Raw genomic sequence first — 23,114 nt, 5'->3', positions numbered from 1 at the left:
GGGGCTTCACTGAGGAGGTGATCCTTGAGCTGGATTTAAAGGACTGGGTAGGGAGGGGCCCTGGACCAAGGGTTCATCTAATAGAAAGGTGAAGAGACAGGAATCTTGATAAGACATTCAGAGAAATGCAAATCATTGACAAATCCTTCAAAGCCCCATCATAAACATGCCTACACGTGTGCATGCAAACACACACACACACATACACACACACACACACACACACACACACACACACACACACACACCCCTCCTAAGTGGGCCCACAGCTTAAGGAGTGACATTTGCAGAACTAGTCCAGGTTTGGACAAGAGGCTTGCTTTGGCAAGGAAGGCTGCCGCACCTGATGCTTTTCCTCCAGAAGCTAGGTGCGCCCCATGGACCTGGCATCTTTCACATCCAGGCCCAAGGCAGGATATGTTCCCAGGTGCCTGTCCACCCAATTTTCCTGAGCCCACAGGAATGAGCCTTACTGACCAAATGATGGGGAGCCAGGAGCCTGCCTTGGGGCCCCTGGGCCCAGCCAAGATGGGGCTCCTCAGAGAGTGGCATATCTGAAGATGATTCCAGAAAGGCCCCTGGAGCCAGAAGTTTCTGGCCTCGTCCTGGAGGCCCCGGGTCAGAGCCTGGCCCGAGCCTCGGGCCTGGGTGAGGGTTGAACTGCAAGAGCAGCCCTCCTACCCCATTCTGCCCTGGTAGCTCTCCTCCCCGGCCCTGATGGCTATCTCTTTGGTTCAGTGTAGACTCTAGGAGACATCGAACATGTCCCGGCCGAGCAGCAGAGCCATTTACCGTAAGCTCCCCCACCGGTCCCCTCTCCCCTTCCCCCCGCCCCAACCCACTGCCCTCGGGGGTCTCCCTCCCCTCGCTGACTCCCCCCTGTAGTTGCATGTCTCCCCTGCCCTGTTCTTGTGTCTCCATCCCCTTGCTTTGCACCCCTGCAGTGCACCGGAAGGAGTACTCACAGAACCTCTCCACAGACCCCACCTGCCTGCAGCACAGGGTGGAGGTGAGTAACCCTGAGGAGCTGCTCTCTGCCCAGGATCTGGCCTGGCTGGAGGCAGAAATATGTGAGGACAGCGGTCCCTGCAAGGACTTGAACAGCCCACTGTCTCAGAGAAGAAATGTCTGGACTTGAGTTCCCAGGGCAGACACAAACAAGCTACTTGGAGGCTGGCATGGAGGCTCTGGCCCTGCCTGGCTGGACAACACTGGCGCTGTGAGATCTGGTTGCCCGAAGGCCTGTCAACACCGCAGGGAGAGCACAGGCTGGAAGGACGTGGTGGGGAGGAGCATATACCTGACCAGGCTGAAGTATCTGGGGTAGAAACAGCCCCCAGGCAGTGGCAAATTTAGGCTCTCTGGGAGAACAAGCAGAGAGGGGCACAGGGGCAGTGGTCTGGAGGCTCACAGGGCAGCAGAGGTGGGGCTCCCTCAGCCAGCTGGGCTGGGGCCAGGAGTCCTGGGCTTCATGACAGAGGTGGGGGCTGGGAACGGGCTCCATTTAGGCCTGGCAGGTGAGAGCAAGAGGAGACATGTCCAGGATGCCAGGCGTTTGCTCATGAGGTCAGGGACCCCTGAACATGCAGGCAGCGTGAACTCATGGAGAGGCACTGGGGACTGGGCAGAGAGCAGGGCAGGGGGATCAGGCAGACAGCTGCCCCCCAACAAGGGCCTGGGGGCAAGGACAAGGGGTGGCATTTGGATGGGAGAAGGCAGAGGTCTCCTCGAGGAAGGAGAATAACCACAAAAACGTGATCAGAGCAGCCGTGGGCAAGGCTCTGAGTGGAGACAGATGACTATGGACCTCGCCGGGCAAGAATCAGGGAGGGGGCTCTTAATCTTCCTGCACGACTGGGAAGGGATGGACTAGCAGAGGTGGGAAAAGCATTCTGGGTACAGGGAACAGCATGAGAAATGTCAGAGAGGCAGGAATGCTAGGTCAGTGAAGAGAAGGACCAGGCTACGATGGTGGATTCCCAACTGGGGCCAAGGAAGGCAGGGACGGAATCTGAAGGTCCTATATTCCACTCAGAGGAGTGCAGACTTTATTTGTTGGCTCTTTGGAACCCATATCTACCACCATCCAGCCCCTTCAACTGGCCTGGACTGTTAACAGTCATGATTGTCCTTCCTCCAGACTCTGAAACCCTTTCATGCAGCTCATCAGACCCTGACTTGGGGGCCCTATCCTAGCCCAACCTAGCCCTCCCACTGACCCTTGAAGGCTTCTATATGGGGATGGCCTGGGACATCCCTTACAAGGAGGGATGTCTTCCTCCTCTGCTGCCTTTCCACCACCCCACCCTTGCCTACTACAACCTGTGAACCCCCTCTCCAAACCTCTTTTCCCCCTCAGCACCTGATGACATGTAAGCTGGGGACTCAGAAAGTCCAAGAGCCCAAGGATGCCCTGAAGAAACTGCAGGAGATGGATGCTCAGGGCCGGGTGTGGAGTCAGGACTTGTTCCTGCAGGTCAGAGATGGCTGGCTCCAGCTGCTGGACATTGAGACAAAGGTCAGCCCTCCCACTGTCCTCTGCAATGGATCATAGCTACCATAGATTGTAGAAAAGCAGGCACCAGGCACAGACTTCACCCTTCCATGCCCCAAAAGGCAGCCAACCGACCCCATATACAATACACACCCAGGCCTAGGAGGAGATGGGGGACAGAGGCACAGGGGTCAGGGAAGACGACACACCTGCCCCAGGCCACTAGGAGAGCTGGGGCAACCCAGGTTAGGAGTTTCCAGGAGCCACCATGGCTCTCAGGGGCCTCACAGCCCAACTCTCTGTCCGGCCCAGGAGGAGCTGGACTCTTACCGCCTGGACAGCATCCAGGCCATGGATGTGGCGCTCAACACTTGCTCCTTCAACTCCGTCCTGTCCATCACAGTACGGGAGTCGGGCTTGCCAGGCACCAGCACTCTGCTCTTCCAGTGCCAGGAAGTGGGGGTGAGTGACCAGGGGTAGGATTGGGGAGAGAGTGGGTATAGGGTCCATTGACCATCACTTTCCCCCTGACACTCCCCACACACATACATAGCCTGACTGACTGCTGCTTCCTCCAGGCAGAGCAACTGAAGACCAGCCTGAAGAAGGCCCTGGAGGACGACCAACAGCAAAAGTAGGCAGTCTCTGCCCTGGCCCACATCAGGACCTCAGGACTTGGGTCTGGGAGGGCCAGGCCCTGGCCCCACATCTGGGGGAGCCCAGAGGCCTGTGGCCCAACCAACCTGGGCCTGGAACTGGGAAGGGACCAGGCTGGGACTTGCCAATGGGCATAGGGCAGAGGCTAAGGCCAGGACCAGGGAACACTGAAGACTGTCCCTGGAGACTGACATGGGACCGAGAGGACCTGGAGGGCAGGCGGATGAGGCAGGGTGGAGTCCCGATGGAGACCAGGGAGCAGGGCAGGTGGGGCTCCTGGAGAGAGGTGGTAAAATCCCTCAGTCCTGGGTCAGAAATATAAACAGAGCCTCTGTCCGAAGAACCCCATCAAAACTGTGTCCCCATTATGTGCTCACCAGACCCCAGTCTGGAGCCCCAGGCCAAAACAGATGGAGGGGGCCTCCTCCGGAAAGACCGTTCCCTAAGGAGCAGTTACCCCCTCCGGAGCAGGGGCCCTCTCCAGAACAGCCCTACTGGATGACCCCAGAGCACAGTAAGTCTGGGGCATGAGGGCAGATGGAAAGGAAGATTTGGAACAAAGATCAAAGAGCCTCTGGGCCATGGTCCCCTTACATTGCAGACATGCCACCATCCCCAAGGTCCCTGCCACGCCACTCCAGTGCCCGAGAACCAAGCACCTTCACTCTTCCTCCTCCAAGCCAGTCCCCATCCCCCGAGAACCCAGAGAGGGATGAGGTAATTATAGATTGTCTTGGGTTTGCTGAGGCTTTCTGGGCCTGGCCCAAGGGAAGACATCAACCCTTCCCCTGCGCCCAGGAGGCCAGGTGCCAGGATGGCCAAGGAAGGCCTAGGGCTGAGGAGGGACAGGGAGGTTTGGTCAGACCCTGGACTGGGCCTCAGGCTCCTGTTGGAGGTGGGGAGGGGTTGGGAGCAGGGTTGGGCATTCCAGGATGGGCCCAACTGCCCATTCAAGGGCATGGGTTGTTTGGGATCCAGGAGATACTAAGCCACATCCTTAGAGACATCGAGCTGTTTGTGAGAATGCTGAAGGAGGCCCAGGCAAAGAACAGTCATAAGAAGAAGAGACTGGGGAAGAAAAAGGGCAAGGATCAGTGGGGTGAGTGCTAAGGGCTGGGGGAGAAGGGTGGGGGGTGTGGTCCTGGGATCATCTACAACCCACCACCCTTTCCCCCATCCCCTTTAGGGATGACACAGGCACAGTACATTGACTGCTTCCAGAAAGTCAAGTACAGCTTCAACCTCTTGGTATGTGGCTCCTCACAAGTTCCACAGCCCTCCCCTTGCCCCACGCCAGCAGCGCCCTCCTCTCTGGTCTTGTAGATGCCCCAAATCCTTTCCTTCTCTAACTTCACCCCTTAGAACCTCCCCCTCTTCCTCGTGGGACTCCTTTGGAGCGTGCCAGGCTCCCAACCAAAGCTCTGAACAATTATGGGGCCCTGTGGTCCTGGTAAAGGTAGGGAAGGATGACGGGTAGTAGCACATAACGCCCTGTGTCCCCAGGGGAAGCTGGCCATCTGGCTGCCGGAGAAGAATGCCCCTGAGTTCGTGCACATCCTCTTCCAACTTCTACACTTCGTGAGTTTGGGGATGATAGGGTGATAAAGAGAGACAGGTTCCATTAAGATGGAGCAGAGGCCACGGTGGAAGGCAGGGGGGCAGAGGGAGGCTGTGGGGTCTGCACCTTGCCCACCACAATACAACCTCCTCATTGGTCCCAAGATACCATCCCGGCTGTGTGCAGAACCCCTCAACAAGCTAGATGGGCTGGGGTTGGAGCCGGGGGCACCAGGGATCCAAGAGACACAGGAAAGAGCAGGAGGCCTGAGGCTACGCAGCACTGCAAGGGTGGAAGCCAGGGATTCCAGGCCCTTCCACTCCTCCTTAGCCGTGGGGGAGCCTGGGCTTCCTGACACCTTCCATTTCTCCCCTAGATCCTGGCCCAGTGCTCGGAGCCCGGCCTGGCCACCCGAGTGATTTCACCCCTCCTCACCCCCAAAGCCATCGACCTGCTGCAGTCCTGCCTAAGCCCACATGAGAGTGACTTCTGGAAGGGTCTGGGTGTGGCCTGGACTACCAGCCGGTGAGTGAGGACCAGGCCTGAACTGAATCAGGGTGAGGAGCATGGGGGCATCAGGCACGACACCGGAGATGGCAGGCTCTACATTGTCACAAACCAGAAATATCTCAAAACAGATTCAGGGGGGAACCAACATGGAGTTCCCAACTTTTTATTAGACTAACTATAAACAATTTAAAAAAAAACAAAACCTACCACTCACCGTCACCCACCACTGAAGGAGAAAAGAACAATGCTTCCCAAGAAAGCAGAGCTGGCAAACTTCTATTAAAATATTTTCTTAGGGTCCCTGGGCTCGGTCGGTTAAGTGTACCACTTTGGCTCAGGTCATGATCCCGAGTTTCGTGGGTTCAAGCTTCATGTCGGGGTCCGCACTGGAGCCTGCTTTGGATCCTCTGTCTCCTTCTCTCTCTGCCCCTCCCCCTGCCCCACTCACGCTCACTCTCTCAAAAATAAACATTAGAAAAAAACTTCAGGGGCACCTGGGTGGCTCAGTTGGTTAAGCGTCTGACTTCAGCTCAGGTCATGATCTCACGGTCTGTGAGTTTGAGCCCCGAGTCAGGCTCTGTGCTGACAGCTCAGAGCCTGGCGCCTACTTTGGATTCTGTGTCTCCCTCTCTCTCCACTCTCCCCAACTCACGCTCTCTCTCTGTCTCTTTCGCTCTCTCAAAAACAAACATTAAAAAAAAAAAAAACTTGTAAAAAAAAAACACCTCAAAAATTAACAACATAATAAAGTAAAATATTTTCTCATTTTTGCCAAGGACAAAGTGGAAACTGTCTCAATCCAGCCAGAACTTAAGAATTACTGACATAAGAGATGCAAATGTAACATCAATAAGGCCTGGCAACCAACAGGCCAAGGGGGTGAGAAAGAGAGATCCCACACTGGTATTACTGTGAGATGGGCAGTGAGCTAATCAGGCCACGGCAGTGAGAGAGCCATGGGGAGTGAGCGGGAGGTGAAACCAGCTGGGATACGCTGAGCAGAGGCGTCAGTGAAACATTCACCAGACACAGGGTGGCCCGGTCCTCAAGAGAGAGGTCCCAGCTGGCTTGTGGGTTTAAGTCAGCACAGAAGTGACAGCTGGAGCCCTCTAGAGACTAGCGCTCCAGAGGGAGCCCAGGGAGCTCCCTTAAATCAGTGAGGCCTGCCAGAGCCCATGAGAGAAGAAGAGACACTTCCATGTGCTGGTGGCCAAAGAGGTCAAGGAGGCAAAGAGAAATGCCAGGGAGTTAAAAGGAGAAACAAAAGAGCAGAGGCATGAAAACCAAGAGAGGAGAGGGTTTGAGAAAGAGAGAGAGGCGTCAACCAGGAAACGAGCCAGCTGTGCTAGTGAGTCTCTTGCCAAATGTGAAGGGTTCTTTTCATTTCAGCCTCATTAGAATTTTTTGTCCAGTCCATCTAAAGACATGAATTATGGCCCAATGTAACTTATTTACCTTATTGTGGTAGAATACGCATTAGATAAAATTTACCATTTTAAAGTGGATGATTTGATAGTTTTAGGTACCTTCTCAGTGTTGTGCAACCATCACCACTATCCATTTCCAGAACTCTCCCATCATGCCAAACAGAACTCTGTACCTGTTCCTCCCTCTCCCCAGCACCTGGTAACTTTTATTCTCCTTTCTGTCTGTTTCATTTTTAAATATAAAGTGAAGTCAAATGTGCCCTAAAATGTTCTCCAATTTCTTAAAATGACCACAAATCAGTGAATGAGTGAATTGAAAGACAAGCACAAAAAAGAGACTAACCAAAAGGATGTAAAAACCCTCAAAAGAGTTGAGTTTGGGCAAATTATATTTAGGTGACTTGATTTTAGGCAAACTGACCAGAAGTTATAAATAACACTAAATGGGGTGGTAATCTGGAAGGAGGGAGACCACACAAGGCCAGTATTGGGCAGGGCATAAAGATAATCTGGGCAGGGCATAAAGACACATTCTTAGAAAAGAGAAGGTCATAGAATGACTGCCAAAAAGGAGTATTAGCAGGGCCAAGGGAAGACTTGAGCATGTTTTTAGGGTAAAGAAAAGGAACCAACTAAAAAGATTCATAAGAGGAAATGAGGGCGTCTCGGTGGCTTGGTCTGTTAAGCATCCGACTTCGGCTCAGGTCTTGATCTCACAGCTCATGGGTTCGAGCCCCACATCAGGCTCTGAACTGATAGTGCAGAGCCTGCTTGAGATTCTCTCTCTCCCTCGCTCTGTGCTCCTCCCCCACTCTCTCTCTCTCTCTCTCTCTCTCTCTCTCTCTCAAAATAAATAAACATTAAAAAAAGATTCAGAAGAGGGAATGATTTATTTGTTCCCAGTGAGTAGATATTTATGAGCTCTTTCCAATGTGCTGCCCACTGTACTCAGGATAGAGCTCTCAAGGAGCTCCCTGGAGTAAGAAACACAAGCACGTGGGATGTGTGTGTAACACAGTGGGAGAGGAGCAGTAACCCGGGCTATTCCAAGAGGAAATGATCACTTCTGCCCCTATGAGGAAGGGAGGGAACTTCCACAAGCTGAGTGGGGATTCCCCGGGACAGGCAGGTGGAGAAGACTCTTAGCAGCGTGAGCCTGCCCTTCCTGCAGTGGGTGCAGGGGTGGGGGTGGGGGGGTGGTGGGGGGCTGGGAGGCAAGTAGCAGCCCCCACCCTACATTAACCACAGCAGCTCCTGTGACTGCAAGGTGAAGTCCCACACACTAGTTAGCTAAACAGAAAGAGATCTGATGCCAAGAAATGAAAAACAGGTTAGAAAAACACTGCCTGAGGCCCTGAGGGGGTCTTCCAGCCCTAACAGTCTTCGGTTCCACCCCTTTGATCCACATCCCAAGTCAGTGCCATAAAGTGCCTAGTGTGTTCTTCTGGAGTTGATGTATCTGCACTTCACAGGCAGAGGTGAGGCTGGCCTACAGATACTCACACGGTGGGATGCGTTCAGCTTAACTGTGTGCCCCTGTGTGGGTGTCTGGGGCCTTTCATCTGTGCACACAGACCATGACCTCCCTTACCTAGAAGATCCGGCCATCCCCTCCCTCTCCACATCCAACAGCCTGGCACGGAGTGGACTCAGCATTGTTCTCTCCCCAGGGCCAACTGGACAGGCAGTGAACCCCTGCCCTATCAACCCACATTCCATGATGGTTGGCAGCTTCCAGAACACTCCAACCAGGTAAGGGGAGCTTAGCAAAGAGTCCTGCTCAAAGCCCTGATCTCTGGCTACTTTCTGCCCATTCGGTCCAAACCATGGTCACATGACAACTAAGTGGTAGGCGGGGCCACGTGGGTACCCAGATCTGTGTGGTGGACAGGCAGGAGAGCGGATATGGGACAGGTTTGTGTGTGAGTGGGTCTGTGGTCTGATACCCCAGCTCCCCACCGCCATGTTGGCTGACTGCCTGCTCCTGCTCTCTCTGTTCTTTCCCTACAGGCCCCCTCAGAATACCAGGACTCTACTTCCCTCCGGTATGCCCTGAACTTAGTCAGGACTGTATGATTCTGGGGAGGGAGGGATGGGACTGACCCTGTGGATCTGTGGATTCTACATCTCAGAGACCCTCTGGGCTCTCTTTTAGCCAGACATGCGTGTGTACAGCACATCCCTCCCCTACCTCGGGTGAAAAAGCAGTTTTTTTGCCTTCCCAGACTCCAATCCTTCTCGTGATACTGTCTACACATGCCTCTGATTTCCCAGAGCTCAGAGATAAAGCGCTCAGAGGAGAGCTCAGACATAGAAAAGTCCACTCCTAGAAGAGTCTTCAGAAATCAGAGACATTTCAGACCCCTCCTGCCTGCAGAAGCCCCCACCCTAAGCCCCACCTTACACTGACCGGCCACTACACCTCTGTGGCAGCCGAAAAGTCACCACCAGACTCCAGGCAGGAGATATCTGGGTCTCTGGGGCTGGGACAGGGACTCAGTCCCTGAGGCTCCATTCTCCAGCCATCCTGACTCTGTGTGTGGTTGGGGGGGAAGCCCCGCGTTAGGGAGCACCTACTTTGCTCAAGAGGAGATACACCACCATGGCCCTCAGCCCGGGGACCCCAACCACGTGCCCTCCAGCCCCAGACTTGCCAAGCCAGCCCTGCAAATGCAAGTTCTCTATGAGTTTGAAGCTAGGAACCCACAGGAACTGACTGTGGCCCAGGGAGAGGTGCTGGAGGTGAGACACGGGCTTGAGCCTAGAAAAGAAGATGGTGGTTGGTGGGAGCCATAGGGGTTGGTGGTCCAGGTGTGGGGCTGCTGGGGCGGGTGGCCTAGATAGGGAGAAGGAAAGTGAGGAAGGGCAGGAAGGAAGAAACCTTTGTGAGGGTGTGGGGGTGGACAGAAGCTCTGGTGACTGAGGAGTTAGGGGTGATTCTTGGCAGGTTCTGGACCAGAGCAAGCGGTGGTGGCTGGTGAAGAATGAGAAGGGACAGAGTGGCTACATTCCCAGCAACATCCTAGAGCCTCAACAGTCGGGGTCCCAGAGCCAGCCGCCTTCTCGGGTACTACCCAACCTAGACTATCCAGATGCTCTAAGTCGGAGGTGGGGGGCAGGAAGGATTCAATGACAAGCGGAGGAGATAGCCCTGGTGTGATTTAATCAGTAGTGTCGCAGGTTTCCTGTGTGCCAAGTTTATCATGGGGCCAGAGCAGAGATCAAGCCTTGTCCCCACCAGACAAGCAAACCATGAAACGGGATGAGTGATCCAATAGGAGTCAAGAGAAGGGGCCCAGATGATGGGGTTTGTGGGTAGAAATGAGACGAGATGGCCTCTCATCTCATCTCCCCTGATTCTAGGCTCCAATGCTTCGACTTAGCTCAACGCCTGAGGAAGTCACAGCCTGGCTGCAGGCAGAGAACTTCTCCACCATGTAAGTGCCTAGCCCCACAGGGTGTGTTGGGAGAACCTTCGTAAAGGACTCAGATAATAACCAAGGAAGGCTGGAGACCCAGAATATACACAGCGCAGTGCTACCTCTGCTGAGTTAAAGAGAGCAGAAGAACGGGCGTGCCCATGCCCTTCTAGAGCACTGAGTGAGGAGCCTCCGCCTCCGGGAAGGCGGCAGGACCAGAGGGAACTCAGGAAGAAACTCAGCCGCCAGCCACCCCTTCCCACCACAAAATTCTCTTCCAGGGCATTTCTCTGTTCAAACCCAGGAGTTCTGACACTGGTTTAAGCCGACATGGGTATCTTACTCCTTCACCTCCAGACACTGCTCCATGAGTCCTCCTGTAACCCCAGCCTCCAAGCCCACACAGCTCCTCATACGATACTCCAAAATATAGCAAGCCCCAAGTACTCGGGCCCGAGTCCTTCTGCTCTACCACTGACAGCTTCTGCTGTTCTTGTTCCCAGCACGGTGAGGAGCCTCAGGTTCCTGAGAGGGAACCAGCTGCTTCACATGAGACCTGGGGAGCTTCAGATGCTGTGTCCACAGGAGGCCCCACGAGTCCTGGCGCGGTTGGAAGCTGTTAAAAGGATGCTGGGGGTGAGGACAGCCGGGGGCCCTGACCCCCGCAGGAAATGCGCGATGCTCCCTGGGTGGGAACGAGAGTGCCAGGTGGACAAGCCTGCGGGCCCAGCCCCGGGCTAGAACTGAGTGTGGCAGGTACAGGGGCGGGCGCAGGGGATATTCACCCAGAGGCTCGACTCCACCCGCTCAGGCATGCCTCGAGGCTCCAAGCCGGTTGATGGCATGAGCTCTGGGGGTCCCTCACCTGGCAGTGGCCTCACCTCGGTTGTTTTCTCTCCTCAGATGAGCCATTAGGCACCAACCCAAACACCTCTAAGACCAAGACCCTCTCACAAGCAAGATGGCAGATCTGATTCTTTGTGGAGCCCTGAGAAATCCACTCTGAGGTCCCCAGTTTGCGGTGAACCCCACACCCCAGCTCACACAGCAAAGAGGATGAGCAAGCCCGGAGGTTGAGACAAACGTTTCCCCTTCTCGCTGTGTTGAGGGACCCCCCTCTCCCCCAGTTACCACCTATTTATTGTATCTCTTTCCTAAGCCTGGAGCACTAATGCCAGATTTGTCAGGTCTCCGTTCAGCGCCCCCTCCCCCAATAAAAGCATCTTTGAGCTTCGTATGTTCCTCCCTGAAGCTTCTTCTGGGCCTGATGGGGGCCCAAGGCAGGGAGGCGGGGAGAGGTGGGACACCGGGCATGAAACAGCAGCAGCCCCACACCATCCCTGGGCCGGACTGTCTGAATTGAGTGGGAATCGCACTGCAAACCTGGAGCCGAGAGAATTTGAGAATTATGGCCCAAGCTCTCCTTACCCTTTCTAAAACAAACTCCAAAATCAGGAAGGCTATGCTCACCATCTTTACCCTTCTGTGTACACTGCTCCCAGTAGATCCCCAGACACCCAGGAGAGCTGGGGCACCGCACTGCACAGGAGCAAAGGGTACTCGGGCTGACAGCGGTAGGTTCGGGTCACAGTCGTGGGTGATCCAGAGAAGCACTAACAAGCACGGCAGTGGCTCCAGGCTCTACTTGGCAACTGCCTCTTTTAATGCGACTGCTGCCCCCTCCTGTTGGGTGAGCCAACCTTGAGCTCCCTGCCCCGCTTGCCTCTTTGGTGGCAGAGCACAGGGAACATTGGCCTGGAAGGTGAAAGTCCACCAAATGGCTGTTTGAACTATAGCAACTCACTGCCTGGGTCCCTGTTTTCTCAAAGGTTCAGTAAAGAGTGTGGACTGTTTGTTGGTGGCTTCCAATATTTAGTACACATGGCCTTTTTAAATCTCATAGCTGTCTTGGACTCTTCTCCCTACCTAACAGAGGTCACACTTTTATTGATTTAGTTAACAGTAAGTCTACAAAGATGTGACTATGGGTCAACAGCCTTGGAGGGTTAAGATGTGCCCTTAAGTCTCTCTTTTGTCTGAGCCCCACATTTTACCCTATTTTTAAAATTTCTATACAGATTCCTGGGGCTCTCCATTAGAGATTCTGTTTCAGTGGGCCTGAGGTGGGCCCAGGAATCTGCACTTTTTAAATGTTTATTTTGAGAGAGAGAGAGAGAGTGGGGGAAGGGCAGAGAGAAAGGAGGACAGATGATCTGAAGCAGACTCTGCTGACAGCAGAGAGCCTATTGTGGGTCATGAACCCACAAACCAGGGGATCATGACCTGAGCTGAAGTTGGGCACTTAACCAACTGAGCCGCCCAGGTGCTCCAGATTACCCTATTTCTCGAAGGCCTATGTCAGTCCCTCAAGTTCCTAGCCTCCGAAAATCACCTCTTAGCTGGTAACACTGAATAGGGAAGCAAAAGCTTTCCTTCACAAAAGAGAATACAGGAAGTCTGACTGCCAAGGGCCAAAGTTAACCAGAAAGTTAATTTCTTGGCATGGGCAGAGGGAGATATTAAACCATGGCCCTCTGGGGCTTCAAAGAGCTGAAGGAATCCTAGATGGAGGGAATGATTTCAGGACCAGGGAAAAAAAAAAAGGTGTTTTAGCACAGGGCTCCCCAGATGTCCCATCAAAGACTGAGGTGAGGTGAGGGGCTGTTTGGACACCCAAGCACAGGGGGACTGGCACAAGTCTCGCTAGTAGGCAGACCTAGGTGTGAATCCCAGGCCCCCCATGAGAACTTAGGCTTAGAAAGGCAACTTAACTTCTCCAAGCATTATCTTCTATAAAATGGGCATAAAACCTATTTCACAAAATTGTTGTGAAGCTTTCATTGGAATAAATTAGCCAACTGTATGAAATATCTAGACTCTTGCCTGGCATATCATAGGTGTTCAAACCATGTTCATTAGGTCAGGTTAATTTGTGACTGGCCTTTTGTGACCTTGGAAGAGGAATCCAGGCATGTTAACTCATGTGCCCCTATGTGTTTGCACTTCTTTCCCTCTTCCTTTTAGTGACGTGTCCTTACAAAAGCCCCAACCTTGGAGCACCTGTGTGGCTCAATCGATTGAGAGTCTGACTCTTGATTTTGGCTCAGGTCCTGATCTCATGGTTTGTGAGTTCGAGCCCCACATCAGGCTCTGTGCTGACAGTGTGGAGCCTGCTTGGGATTCTCTCTCTCTGCCCCTCCCCCACGTGTGTGTGTGTGTGTGTGTGTGTGCGCGCGTGCGCGCGCACACACGTGCACACACACACACACACACACACACACACTCTTTCTCTCAAAAAAAAAAAAAGTCCCAACGTTGGTTCAGCAAACTAAGGGAGAAATGTGATTTCCCACACCCACATTAGGGGGCTGGGGCTCAGTGTCCTGAGAGGCCATGGCCAGAAACCTTCCAAGTAGCTGCCTCCCCACCACCCTCCACAATAGCAATTCCCTGGTGGCCAGAGTCTCAGTCGCTCTGTGGGTGAAAAATGGACAAGCCTTTTATAATTGGAAAAAAAAAAAAAGGAAGATGGTTTTATTGCAGCCTAAGTGAGGAGCACAGCTGCCTGGGACACACAATCTTCCCAAAGAAGAGAGTGCCCCATGAGAAGGAATGTTTAATACAGGGTTATATATAGTTTTTCTGTTACATCAAGAGTTACAAATCATTGTGCTGAAGCACATTGCAGAAAATCACAAACTTTATCTTAATGCTTTTAGTATGTGCAAGGTTGCGGGCTTCTGAAGTATGGGAACAGAACTTGGGGAGATTTTTACCCTTTAGTTTGACATATTTCAGGCTATTTGCTAACAAAGCAGACATACAATGTGTGCTCAGGGCAGATAGAGCCCATGCTTTGAAGTTTGGTGAAGTCATTCTGACCTTGGTAAAAGTAGAACTTCCCTGGGAGCCTAGGAGCAGGGCCCCAAACATTGTAAGTTGAAAATTTCCTTTACTATTTCCCCTTTTGATCAATATTCTTTCCTCACAAAGCATTGATGATCAACTTAATTTCCAGGGTGCCTGGCTGGTCTGCCCTGGGTCCATCAAGTCTCTCGTCGCTAGGTGTGAATATATATGTAGTTTTTACGTACAATTCTTCATTGGGAGGAATCTATTGTAACATAAATAATGGGAAACTTAAAAGTGATATATGTTCTCTATTAGGTCTAAATAATAAGCAAACATACTACATGTGCTTGGCTTAGATTGTCTAGTTTTACAGTTGATATAACAGTTATAACAAAGATATGTGGACAGTAAAAGAATTCCAGTAAGTAGAATCTGAAGAAACGAATGTCATGTTGGAACAGACTCAGAAGAAAAAAATCCAAAGAATCCTTTACATACATTTTGATAAAAGGGTAGGGAAATTTATGAGTATTTATGAGGAAAGATAAAGCATGTGCAAGAAGCAAACATAACATATATTCCCATGTTTCTTTGGAGTGGTGACTTAACCTCAGAAGAAGGCAAAATTCAGTCCCTGACATCAGGTTTTCGTAGGGTAAAGAAAAGGGGCTATGGGCATGCTCCGAGAGCTTGTATAACTTGGATGGGGTCTTAGGCTCATTGTCTCCGGTAAGGAATGCAAGGCCTTGCTGGTTCATAGGCTGAAACCATATCAATTGACCTTGAGTCCAGGCTTCTGCAGAGAAAGCTAGTGAGTTTGTTAGTGGGGTCTGAAAGACATAATAGGTGATTAAGGGGAAACAGTTGTCTGAAAAACAAGTTTTAAACTTTTTGTTAGTTTTAACTTCATTAACCCTATGGGGCACAGTTTCAATTCTTGAGTTATGATCATTCCTTAATCTTGAAGAATTACAACAATAACCATTTTGTCCACGTCTTTATTTCTTTAGGTGAGGTAGGTTTGGGGTAAAGAGCAGTTTTTACAAATCTTAGCTCTAACATGCCTATGTGCTAGGCTAAGCAGAAGTTTTTAATTTAAAGGTCAGAGAAGCAGGGGAAATAGAAGCAACATGAGTCAGACATGCTAAGTTTTTTTTTCCTGTTATAATTCCCCATTGTCAATCCTTCATTCCATTTCTATGGAACCTGGGTGGAGGTCCATCCTCCATAACTGCTTCAAGCCAAATTAGGATGCAGTAGGGTCTTTGCAATGGAAGGAACTGATGTGTGCAGGACTCAATTTTTGGTCCCTTGTGCTAATGGAGGAGAACTATCTGAGAATTTGGATATATTCCCACATAGTTTAGTACTATATGACATTAATTTTATCCCCAAGTATATTTTAAAGAAAAGTAGCAGTATAGTTAAACCCATCATTCCCTCTAAAATTGATCTATATCAACGGGTATCCAAGGGAATAAATCAGTAAACCAGCCCCAGCCACCTTGGAAAGGGAAGTGTGGTGGTCAAGGGCTTCTTATAGCCAAGTGGCTTGCTGCCCGATTTTACCTATATGGATTTTTATTTCCCAAGAGGGGCTCATACAGGTGCAGCAAGTGATGTTAGCCATCATATAGACTCTACCTTAGCAAGCAATCGAGCAATCAATAAAAGGCATTTTTATGGAAACAAAAGAAAAACACAGGTTAATGGTTGGAGCAAATTATAAACCTAGTGTCTGAGTCTCAAGTGCTACCAGTGAGATTTTCAGATGTCAGCTGGAAGCATCCTCAGACAGAGCGGAAATCAGGCAGCAAAAACTAGATGGGTTTTTCTGAATCATAATTCAAATGTCTCTGGTGATCCCAGGCACAAAGATAGTCTACACACGAGTTTTGTGGCAATTTCTCTGAAGCTGACCTCAAGTTGTCTAGCATCTGTTTTTAGGGCTTTAGGGCAAAAGGGAAGTTTTAGTTAAGAGAATGGAAGATTGGAGAACTTCGTTTGGAGAGCCATAGCAAGATATTTGAGGAAACCAGAAGAATTTAGGATCTAGTCTAATTTATAATAAACAGTATTAAAATCTATTATCTATAAATATGTGTTCTTGAAACATATATTCTTCCTATACTCACCCTCATTCTTTTTTAAAAACATTTTTTAATGTTTATTTATTTTTGAGAGAGAGAGAGAGAGAGAGAGAGAGAGAGAGAATCCAAAGCAGACTCTAGGCTCTGAGCTGTCAGCACAGAGCCCAATGTGGGGCTTGAACTCTTGAACTGTGAGATCATGACCTGAGCCAAAGTTGGATGCTTAACGGACTGAGCCACCCAGGTGCCTCTAATCACCTTCATTCTTAAAGATAGCCAAACCAAGACTAATTGGTTTGTAAAACAAGTCCAGTCTTAACAAACTTGGCCTAATTATTTGCATATGCTCAACAAGAACAGTAACTGACCATACAGATTCTTTAAAACTTGCTTTACTGGAACTTTTTATAAGGAGTCTCTAGTTTAAACTTTAAATACCCTCTTGAGACCAGAAGCCAATCTAAATACTTGCCATCAAACTTGCCTGTAACCTCTAGATTTGGGTGAATTCCTCTTCTCAAGGTCCCCAAAATATCCTGAGGTTCTTGGACCTGCCAGGAAGTGACATTCTTTCCTTACAAGTAAGGCTGCTGGGAACTCCACAAGGAAGGGTATCAGGCCAACATTTCCAAGGGGGCTCTATTAGCTTCACAAAGTCAACCTTAATTCCTTAAAACTCTCTGGTCATATCTGACTCTATGCATGTCTTTTTCAAATATGACATTCCAGTCAAAGCCTTGATAATATAACCAATGTTTCTAATGGTGTCCTGTTACAAGGAGAACATATTTTTATTGAATTAATGCAAGTAATTATAATTGCCATGAAAGAAAGTATACTGATTGAGAGTTTCTGAATTTCCGAGGGTTCAGGTAGGGAGAAGAGTTAAATGCCTCAATTTGTTCACAAAGGAATATTTTATCATACTTCTGTAGATCATAGATATCTTAAAAGAAAGCTTCCTCAACCTGAAAGAGCAAACATAAGAGACCCAACAATCTTTTAAGAGTCATTAAAAACTATAACCATCTTTCTCAATCCATTTATCTCCAGGTTATCAACTTTTTTTGAATGCTTTTTCTATTCTAGAAATTTTTATTCAGCCTAGTTTTATGATCTTAAAGGTATATCAAATACTTGTATTTCTCAAAAAGTTTCTTTTATGAGTCTCCTTGAAGATGAAACACATTTGGCAAGAGCATCAGAACAATAACTATAAATGACAAAAGACTAAACATGGACATGGTTAAGAATCTGATATGAGAGTTCATTATAATATAGCCAGCAAGGAAATCTGGTTATTTCTGTGACACACAGCATTTCAAGAATCATAATATCAAGCAATGACCTTACAACAGGACATATTAAAACTTTAGGAATTTCACATATTTTCTTTTTTTTTTAAGTTTATTTATTTATTTGTGGGGGGGGGGAGGGGAGCACAGGGGAGGGGCAGAGAGGGAGGGAGAGAGAGAGAATCCTAAGCAGGCTCAGCGCTGTCAGCACAGAGCCCGACACGGGGCTTCCTCTCACAAACCATGAGATCATGACCTGAACCAAAACCAAGAGTCGGATGTTCAACTGACTGAGCCATCCAGGTGCTCCTCATGTATTTTCTAGAACAGTTATAGCATTTATCCATACAATACAGCCTAAGGCTTATTATTTGTTTCACAATACTTTCTGAGTAACTTAACATACCAAATGAACAAGCTTAATTAGTCAAAAAGACTATTTAGGATTTGAATTTCTGGGAACTTTGTTTAAAAAAAAACTCAGAATGTTTTAAAGCTTGTGTCTACATGGGGTCATAGACTGTTACAAAACTTAATATTTAATTACTGTTTAACCAAAGTGGCCATAAGAGATTTTATGGAAGGTTGTATAGCTATCAGCAAAACCTGGCTCCTTTAATATTGAGAAGATTTAGCTTTTTAAAATAACCAAACACCTGATAGAAACAAATATGGAAACCTTGTTTTTCTGGGCAAATAACAAAGAGGAAAAACCTTGTTTATAATTTCTTATCAAGAGCACACCCATAATCCAAGAAATTCTTGTCTTTTTTTTTAACAGAAAGAAAAGCAAATTTTAATTTTATATCAGTGTACTTTAAAAATTCCTTTATTCCTGACCACACATAAAATTTTTTTCAAGGATTCCCCTTCCCAAACTTTCTACAACTTTCTTTTTTATTTAGGTTTTGTCCTAAAATTTCCCTCTCTAAATAACCAGTCTCCTTTCAGGACAAAATTATTTTCTCAGATGCTGCTTCTAGGCTTTCAGTCATCTGAAGAAAGCATCATGTGGCCCAAAGGAGAAAGTACCCCTTCTCTTCGGAGCTGAATCGTTCAGTCTCTCATATTTCTAGCCAGAAAATTTATTCAAGCCTTACATTAATAATATCAGCATAATGCCAAATTAAAACAACCAACCCATCAACTCCCCCCTTTGGGTTATTCCCACCTAGAGAACATTACCAGTAACCTTTGACAGCTTGAATAAAAGTCAGAATCTTCAACTCAAATTGAGGAGGTCTGGATATCAGAACTCACCACATAGATCTGTCACGTGCTGAGAAGTCAGAGGGGCACAAAGGGCCCATGCTGGTACTGAGCACCAAGTTCTCTATGACACCCCGGATGTTGTCAGGTAAGTTGCTCTGATATCCTGCCGACTATGCCAAGAACTGTCCATGAAAAATGAACAACCTTTTAGAATTACTAAATAAAAAAATAATAAAAAATTTAAAAAAGGAAGAAAGTTTTATTCAAGCCCAAGGGAAGACAGCTGCCCAGAACACACAATCCTCACAAAGAGAGTGTCCCATGAGAAGGAATGTTTAATACAGGGTTATATATGGTTTTTTGTTACATCAAGAGTTACAAATCATCATGATGAAGCACATTGCCGAAAATCACAAACTTTGTCTTATGCTTTTAGTATGTCAAGGTTGGAGGCTTCGGAGGTGTGAGAACAGAACTTAGGGAGGTTTTTATTCTTATCTTTGAAATATTTCTTTTGGGTTATTTACTAATGAAGTAGATGTGCAATGTGTGCTCAGGGTAGAAATAGAGCCCACACTTTGAAGTTTGGTGAAGTCATTCTGACCTTGGTAAAAGTAGAGCTGCCCTGGGAGCCCAGGAGCAGAGCCCACACACATTAAAAGTTGAATATTTCCTTGATCACCTCTTGGGGTTTGTTCACCTCCTCTACCTCCCCACCCACCCACTGCTGCTGGAGAAATAGGACATGAAACTCACTCCCCAGGACTAACCAGGGCCCTCACCGCTTGCGTTGTTGCTCCTCCAGCCCTGACTGGCACTATTAGCCAAGTGAGAGCAACTCCACCGCGGGGGAGCGCAGAGCCCCATACCCAACAGCCACCTCCGCGGCCCAGCCTCCAAACCCAGAAAGTGTAGAGGGGGCACGGCGCGCGCGCGCGCGGCTTGCGGACACTCGCTGGGGGAAAGGGCGACGGGTGGGGGCGGAGCCAGAGCGCTCGCGTTGGCCCCGCCTACTTACGTGGGCTATAAAGCCCCGTGCGTTCGCAGTTTACCGCCAGTCCGCGAAGGCTCGGGGAAAGTGTCGTCATGTCGTTGTCCGAGTCGACCATGGTTCTGGGTTACTGGGATATTCGCGGGGTGAGTGCGGTCTCGACCGCAGAGCCACTAGGTCAGGGAGACTGTCGTGGAGGCGGCCGGGGGCTCAGGGTCAGAGGCCTCTGAGAAAAGGGGAATACTCAGGGCCCCCGCGTCTCTCTCCACGGAGCAGCCTGCCCCAGCCGAGCTCCAGGACCACGGGGGCCGACCCCATCCCGCCTCTGGGATCGCGGGCCCCGGAGAGGGCTGAGGATACCAAGCTGCCTTGGCCCATCTCGGGGCGGGCGGGTGGGGGAGAAGGTGGTGGACGTGCCGCTTAACTACCGCCTGGGCAGGTTGCACGGCCTCCACAGCCTTGGAAGGGGCGGTTGGCGTGCGGGGGTTGTGGTCAACTGGGCGCCGCGCAGGCGCTGACCGGGGAGGGGCTTTCTCTCTCAGCTGGCGCACGCCATCCGCATGCTCCTGGAGTTCACGGATACATCCTATGAGGAGAAACGGTACACGTGCGGGGAAGGTAATGCAGCTCCGGGTGTCCGTGCGCCCCAGCGCTAAGCCACTGGCCCTCCAACTGTCCCTGTCTTCCTGTGTCCAGAGGGTGCATCACAGCTGAGTTGGCTGGGACGTCTGCCCCAGTCCCCCGGGAGCGCCCCGCTGTGTCCCTGGTGGGGAGAGATGGAAACATCCTTTATCTGGAGCTGGGGGTCCTCCTTCCGCCATGGTCCCGCTGCATCAGAACAGAGACGTAAATAGTTAACCTTGAGGGCCTGGGAATGTGAGGTATTAGGATCAAGTTATTTCCTTAAACCTTCCCACACTCCTCAGGCAGGATGTTAAGGAGGTTGGGTTCCACTTCATTCTCTTACAGCTCCCGACTATGATAAAAGCCAGTGGCTGGACGTGAAATTCAAGCTCGACTTGGACTTTCCTAATGTAGGTGGCTTTAGGAGAAAGGGTGGCAGAAGGGAAGGCTGTCAAGTATATCCTTGCTTCTTTCCTCTCTGGTCTAGGGGGACCTAGAAAAGGGGCCCTTAACCGGCATACAATAAAAAGAATTCAAGGGTGCCTGAACTTGGATGGAGAAAAAAATTACATTTTCATTTCCACTGACCACTGACTAAAGGTTAACAATTCCTTCTTTTGTGAATATAGACAATAAGTGACATTGGTTATTAGCCATGGCCGTGACCTTGTCACTAGCAGAAATTGGGTATTTCCATATTCTATTACACATGTGGCAGATACTGTACCTAAATATTATTTTTATGCATCATACTTTGAAATTATGATAGTTACACCTGCTTGTTGTTTAATGCATTAATTACTATAATTTTGTTTCTTTAATGCCTTATAAATTGTGAAAATAAATATAATTTGCTTTATGCATTTAAAAATCTTATTCTGAGAAAGGGTCCATGGAATGCATATATACATACACACACAGAGAGAGAAGAATCCCAGCCTAGACTCAAGTGGGGACCCAACTGCTATTTTCTACTTCTTGGCTTCTTCCTCCTGACACAGCATCTTGTCTCTACTGTTCATGCCCTACAAGTCTCATCTTCCCCAGGAGAGAGAGGCAGGGAGGCAAGAGAGAGTTGGTTGTTCACCTGACGTGTCCTTTTCCTTGCAGCTGCCCTACCTTGTGGACGGTAAGAACAAGATCACCCAGAGCAATGCCATCTTGCGCTACATAGCTCGCAAGCACAATATGTGTGAGTGGGGTAGGGCTGGTGAGGGAGACCAGGCTGGTGGTTCTCCTGAAGGTGGATAATTCCAAGGGTGGTTTCTGGTCCTTTGGCCTACAGGTGGCGATACAGAAGAAGAAAAGATTCGAGTGGACATCATGGAGAACCAAATAATGGATTTCCGCATGCAGCTGGTTCGACTGTGCTACAGCTCCGACCTTGTGAGTTTCCTTAGCAGGCAGGCATCAAGGAAAAGGCCCATTTAGAAACCCAAGCATTAATTCTGTTCCATTCTGGTACTTCTGCTTTCCCACCAACCCAGTCTGTCAGAATGGGAAACAGAGCTCATTTATTGTGGGGGCGGGGGGTGGGGGTTCATTTGTCATATAACTCTGGTGTTGGCCCCTCTTCCTTTCTGTCCTGCCATCCCTACTGAAGGCAGTAAAAGGAAGGCACCTGGAGAAGGGGGCCACTAAATGTCTATCACTGGCCTGTGCCCTGACTATTGACAACTATTCTCTCTCTCTTTCCCTCCCTTCCAGGAAACACTGAAGCCTCAGTACTTGGAACAGCTACCTGGACAACTGAAACAATTCTCCTTGTTCCTGGGGAAATTCTCATGGTTTGCAGGGGAAAAGGTAGGAAGAAAGGAAAGGGAGAAGATGCCTTTCTATCTCCCCAGTGTTAATGAACTCTCCAGAACTGACCATCTTATTGTTTCTCTAGCTCACTTTTGTGGATTTCCTCACCTATGATGTCTTGGATCAGAACCGTCTGTTTGAGCCCAAGTGCCTGGATGAATTTCCAAACTTGAAGGCTTTCATGTGCCGTTTTGAGGTGATGCTCCCTGTACCTTTCCCTTACAAAAACACTCACAAGCTCCCCTGGTCCCCACGGGACCCCACTGTCATAGATTCTTAACACCAGCGTTTGCATAAAGGGATCAATGGTTGGACACTTCTAAACCTTCCAAGTCTTGGGAAGGGCCTGGCTTCTACACCCTAAAGGTACTGTCTACATGAAATGGCAGCCAGGGAAGGGAAGGATGGTGTGGGGCAGGCAGTGTGTGAATGTCACTGTTCTGGAATGGGTCTGTTGAACTGGATTAGAGTCTTTATCAGGTTTGGCATGCTTTTCCTTCAGGCTTTGGAGAAGATCGCTAACTACATACAGTCTGACTGCGTCATGAAGATGCCCATCAACAACAAGATGGCCCAATGGGGCAACAAGAGAATATGCTGAGCAAGAGGCGAACTTGCACTGCTTGTTTTGTTCCATCCTGCCCCTCGGAGGCCTGTACTGTCTCTTCTCTGCTCTTTTCAATAAATAGCATTTAGGCTGATGGTGTCTAGCTGAATTTCTGTTGGGAGTAAAGGCCAGAGGGGAGTAAGGATACGTGGAGCATTTCCAAGATGTGAATCCAATCACTGCCATACTGACAACACCCTGTACCCCGACCGTGTTCAAAGCTATGGGTTCTTGCCCAAGCCTTGAGAGCAAGCACCAGAAACAAAGCTCAGATTGCACAGTTGTAGAGAACAGGTGTGTTAAATGGGACTGGAGTCCCTGTGAAGATGTGGTGTAGATACCAAGCGAAACTCTGATGGTACTGTGGACTTCATGGAACTGGAGTTCAGAAGCAGACCCTTATATGTGGGAATGTAGTGTGATAAAGACAGAACTTCAAACTGGTGGGTTAACCAATAAATAGGATTGGGGCAATTACTTGCCAATTAGAAATAATAGAGGGGTGCCTAGGTTGCTCAGTCAGTTAAGCGTTTGACTCTTGATTTCAGCTCAGGTCATGATCTCGTGGGTCA

General features: G+C 49.4%; 2 protein-coding genes across 2 annotated transcripts; both read left to right on the top strand.

The window, feature by feature from the left end:
• Nucleotides 1-738: 738 nt before the first annotated feature.
• EPS8L3 (EPS8 like 3) lies at nucleotides 739-11,300 on the top strand. Its single transcript, XM_032594146.1, has 18 exons — nucleotides 739-793; nucleotides 945-1,009; nucleotides 2,360-2,518; nucleotides 2,807-2,956; nucleotides 3,073-3,128; nucleotides 3,532-3,665; nucleotides 3,753-3,868; nucleotides 4,130-4,250; nucleotides 4,338-4,399; nucleotides 4,655-4,729; nucleotides 5,086-5,234; nucleotides 8,317-8,398; nucleotides 8,657-8,691; nucleotides 9,202-9,388; nucleotides 9,594-9,713; nucleotides 10,010-10,083; nucleotides 10,569-10,701; nucleotides 10,969-11,300. Exons 1-18 carry the CDS (start codon nucleotides 763-765, stop codon nucleotides 10,978-10,980), a joined length of 1,761 nt encoding a protein of 586 aa, XP_032450037.1. The 5' UTR covers nucleotides 739-762; the 3' UTR covers nucleotides 10,981-11,300.
• An 8,258-nt stretch (nucleotides 11,301-19,558) lies between these two features.
• Nucleotides 19,559-22,636, top strand: GSTM3 (glutathione S-transferase mu 3). Its single transcript, XM_030327719.1, has 8 exons — nucleotides 19,559-19,651; nucleotides 20,048-20,123; nucleotides 20,475-20,539; nucleotides 21,240-21,321; nucleotides 21,415-21,515; nucleotides 21,837-21,932; nucleotides 22,021-22,131; nucleotides 22,438-22,636. Exons 1-8 carry the CDS (start codon nucleotides 19,601-19,603, stop codon nucleotides 22,534-22,536), a joined length of 681 nt encoding a protein of 226 aa, XP_030183579.1. The 5' UTR covers nucleotides 19,559-19,600; the 3' UTR covers nucleotides 22,537-22,636.
• The last annotated feature ends 478 nt before the right edge of the window (nucleotides 22,637-23,114 follow it).

The sequence above is a fragment of the Lynx canadensis genome, chromosome C1 (assembly GCF_007474595.2).
Source record: "Lynx canadensis isolate LIC74 chromosome C1, mLynCan4.pri.v2, whole genome shotgun sequence".
NCBI lineage: Eukaryota > Metazoa > Chordata > Mammalia > Carnivora > Felidae > Lynx > Lynx canadensis.
Note: the sequence above shows the minus strand (reverse complement) of the source record. Positions and strands in the feature narration are given on the sequence as shown.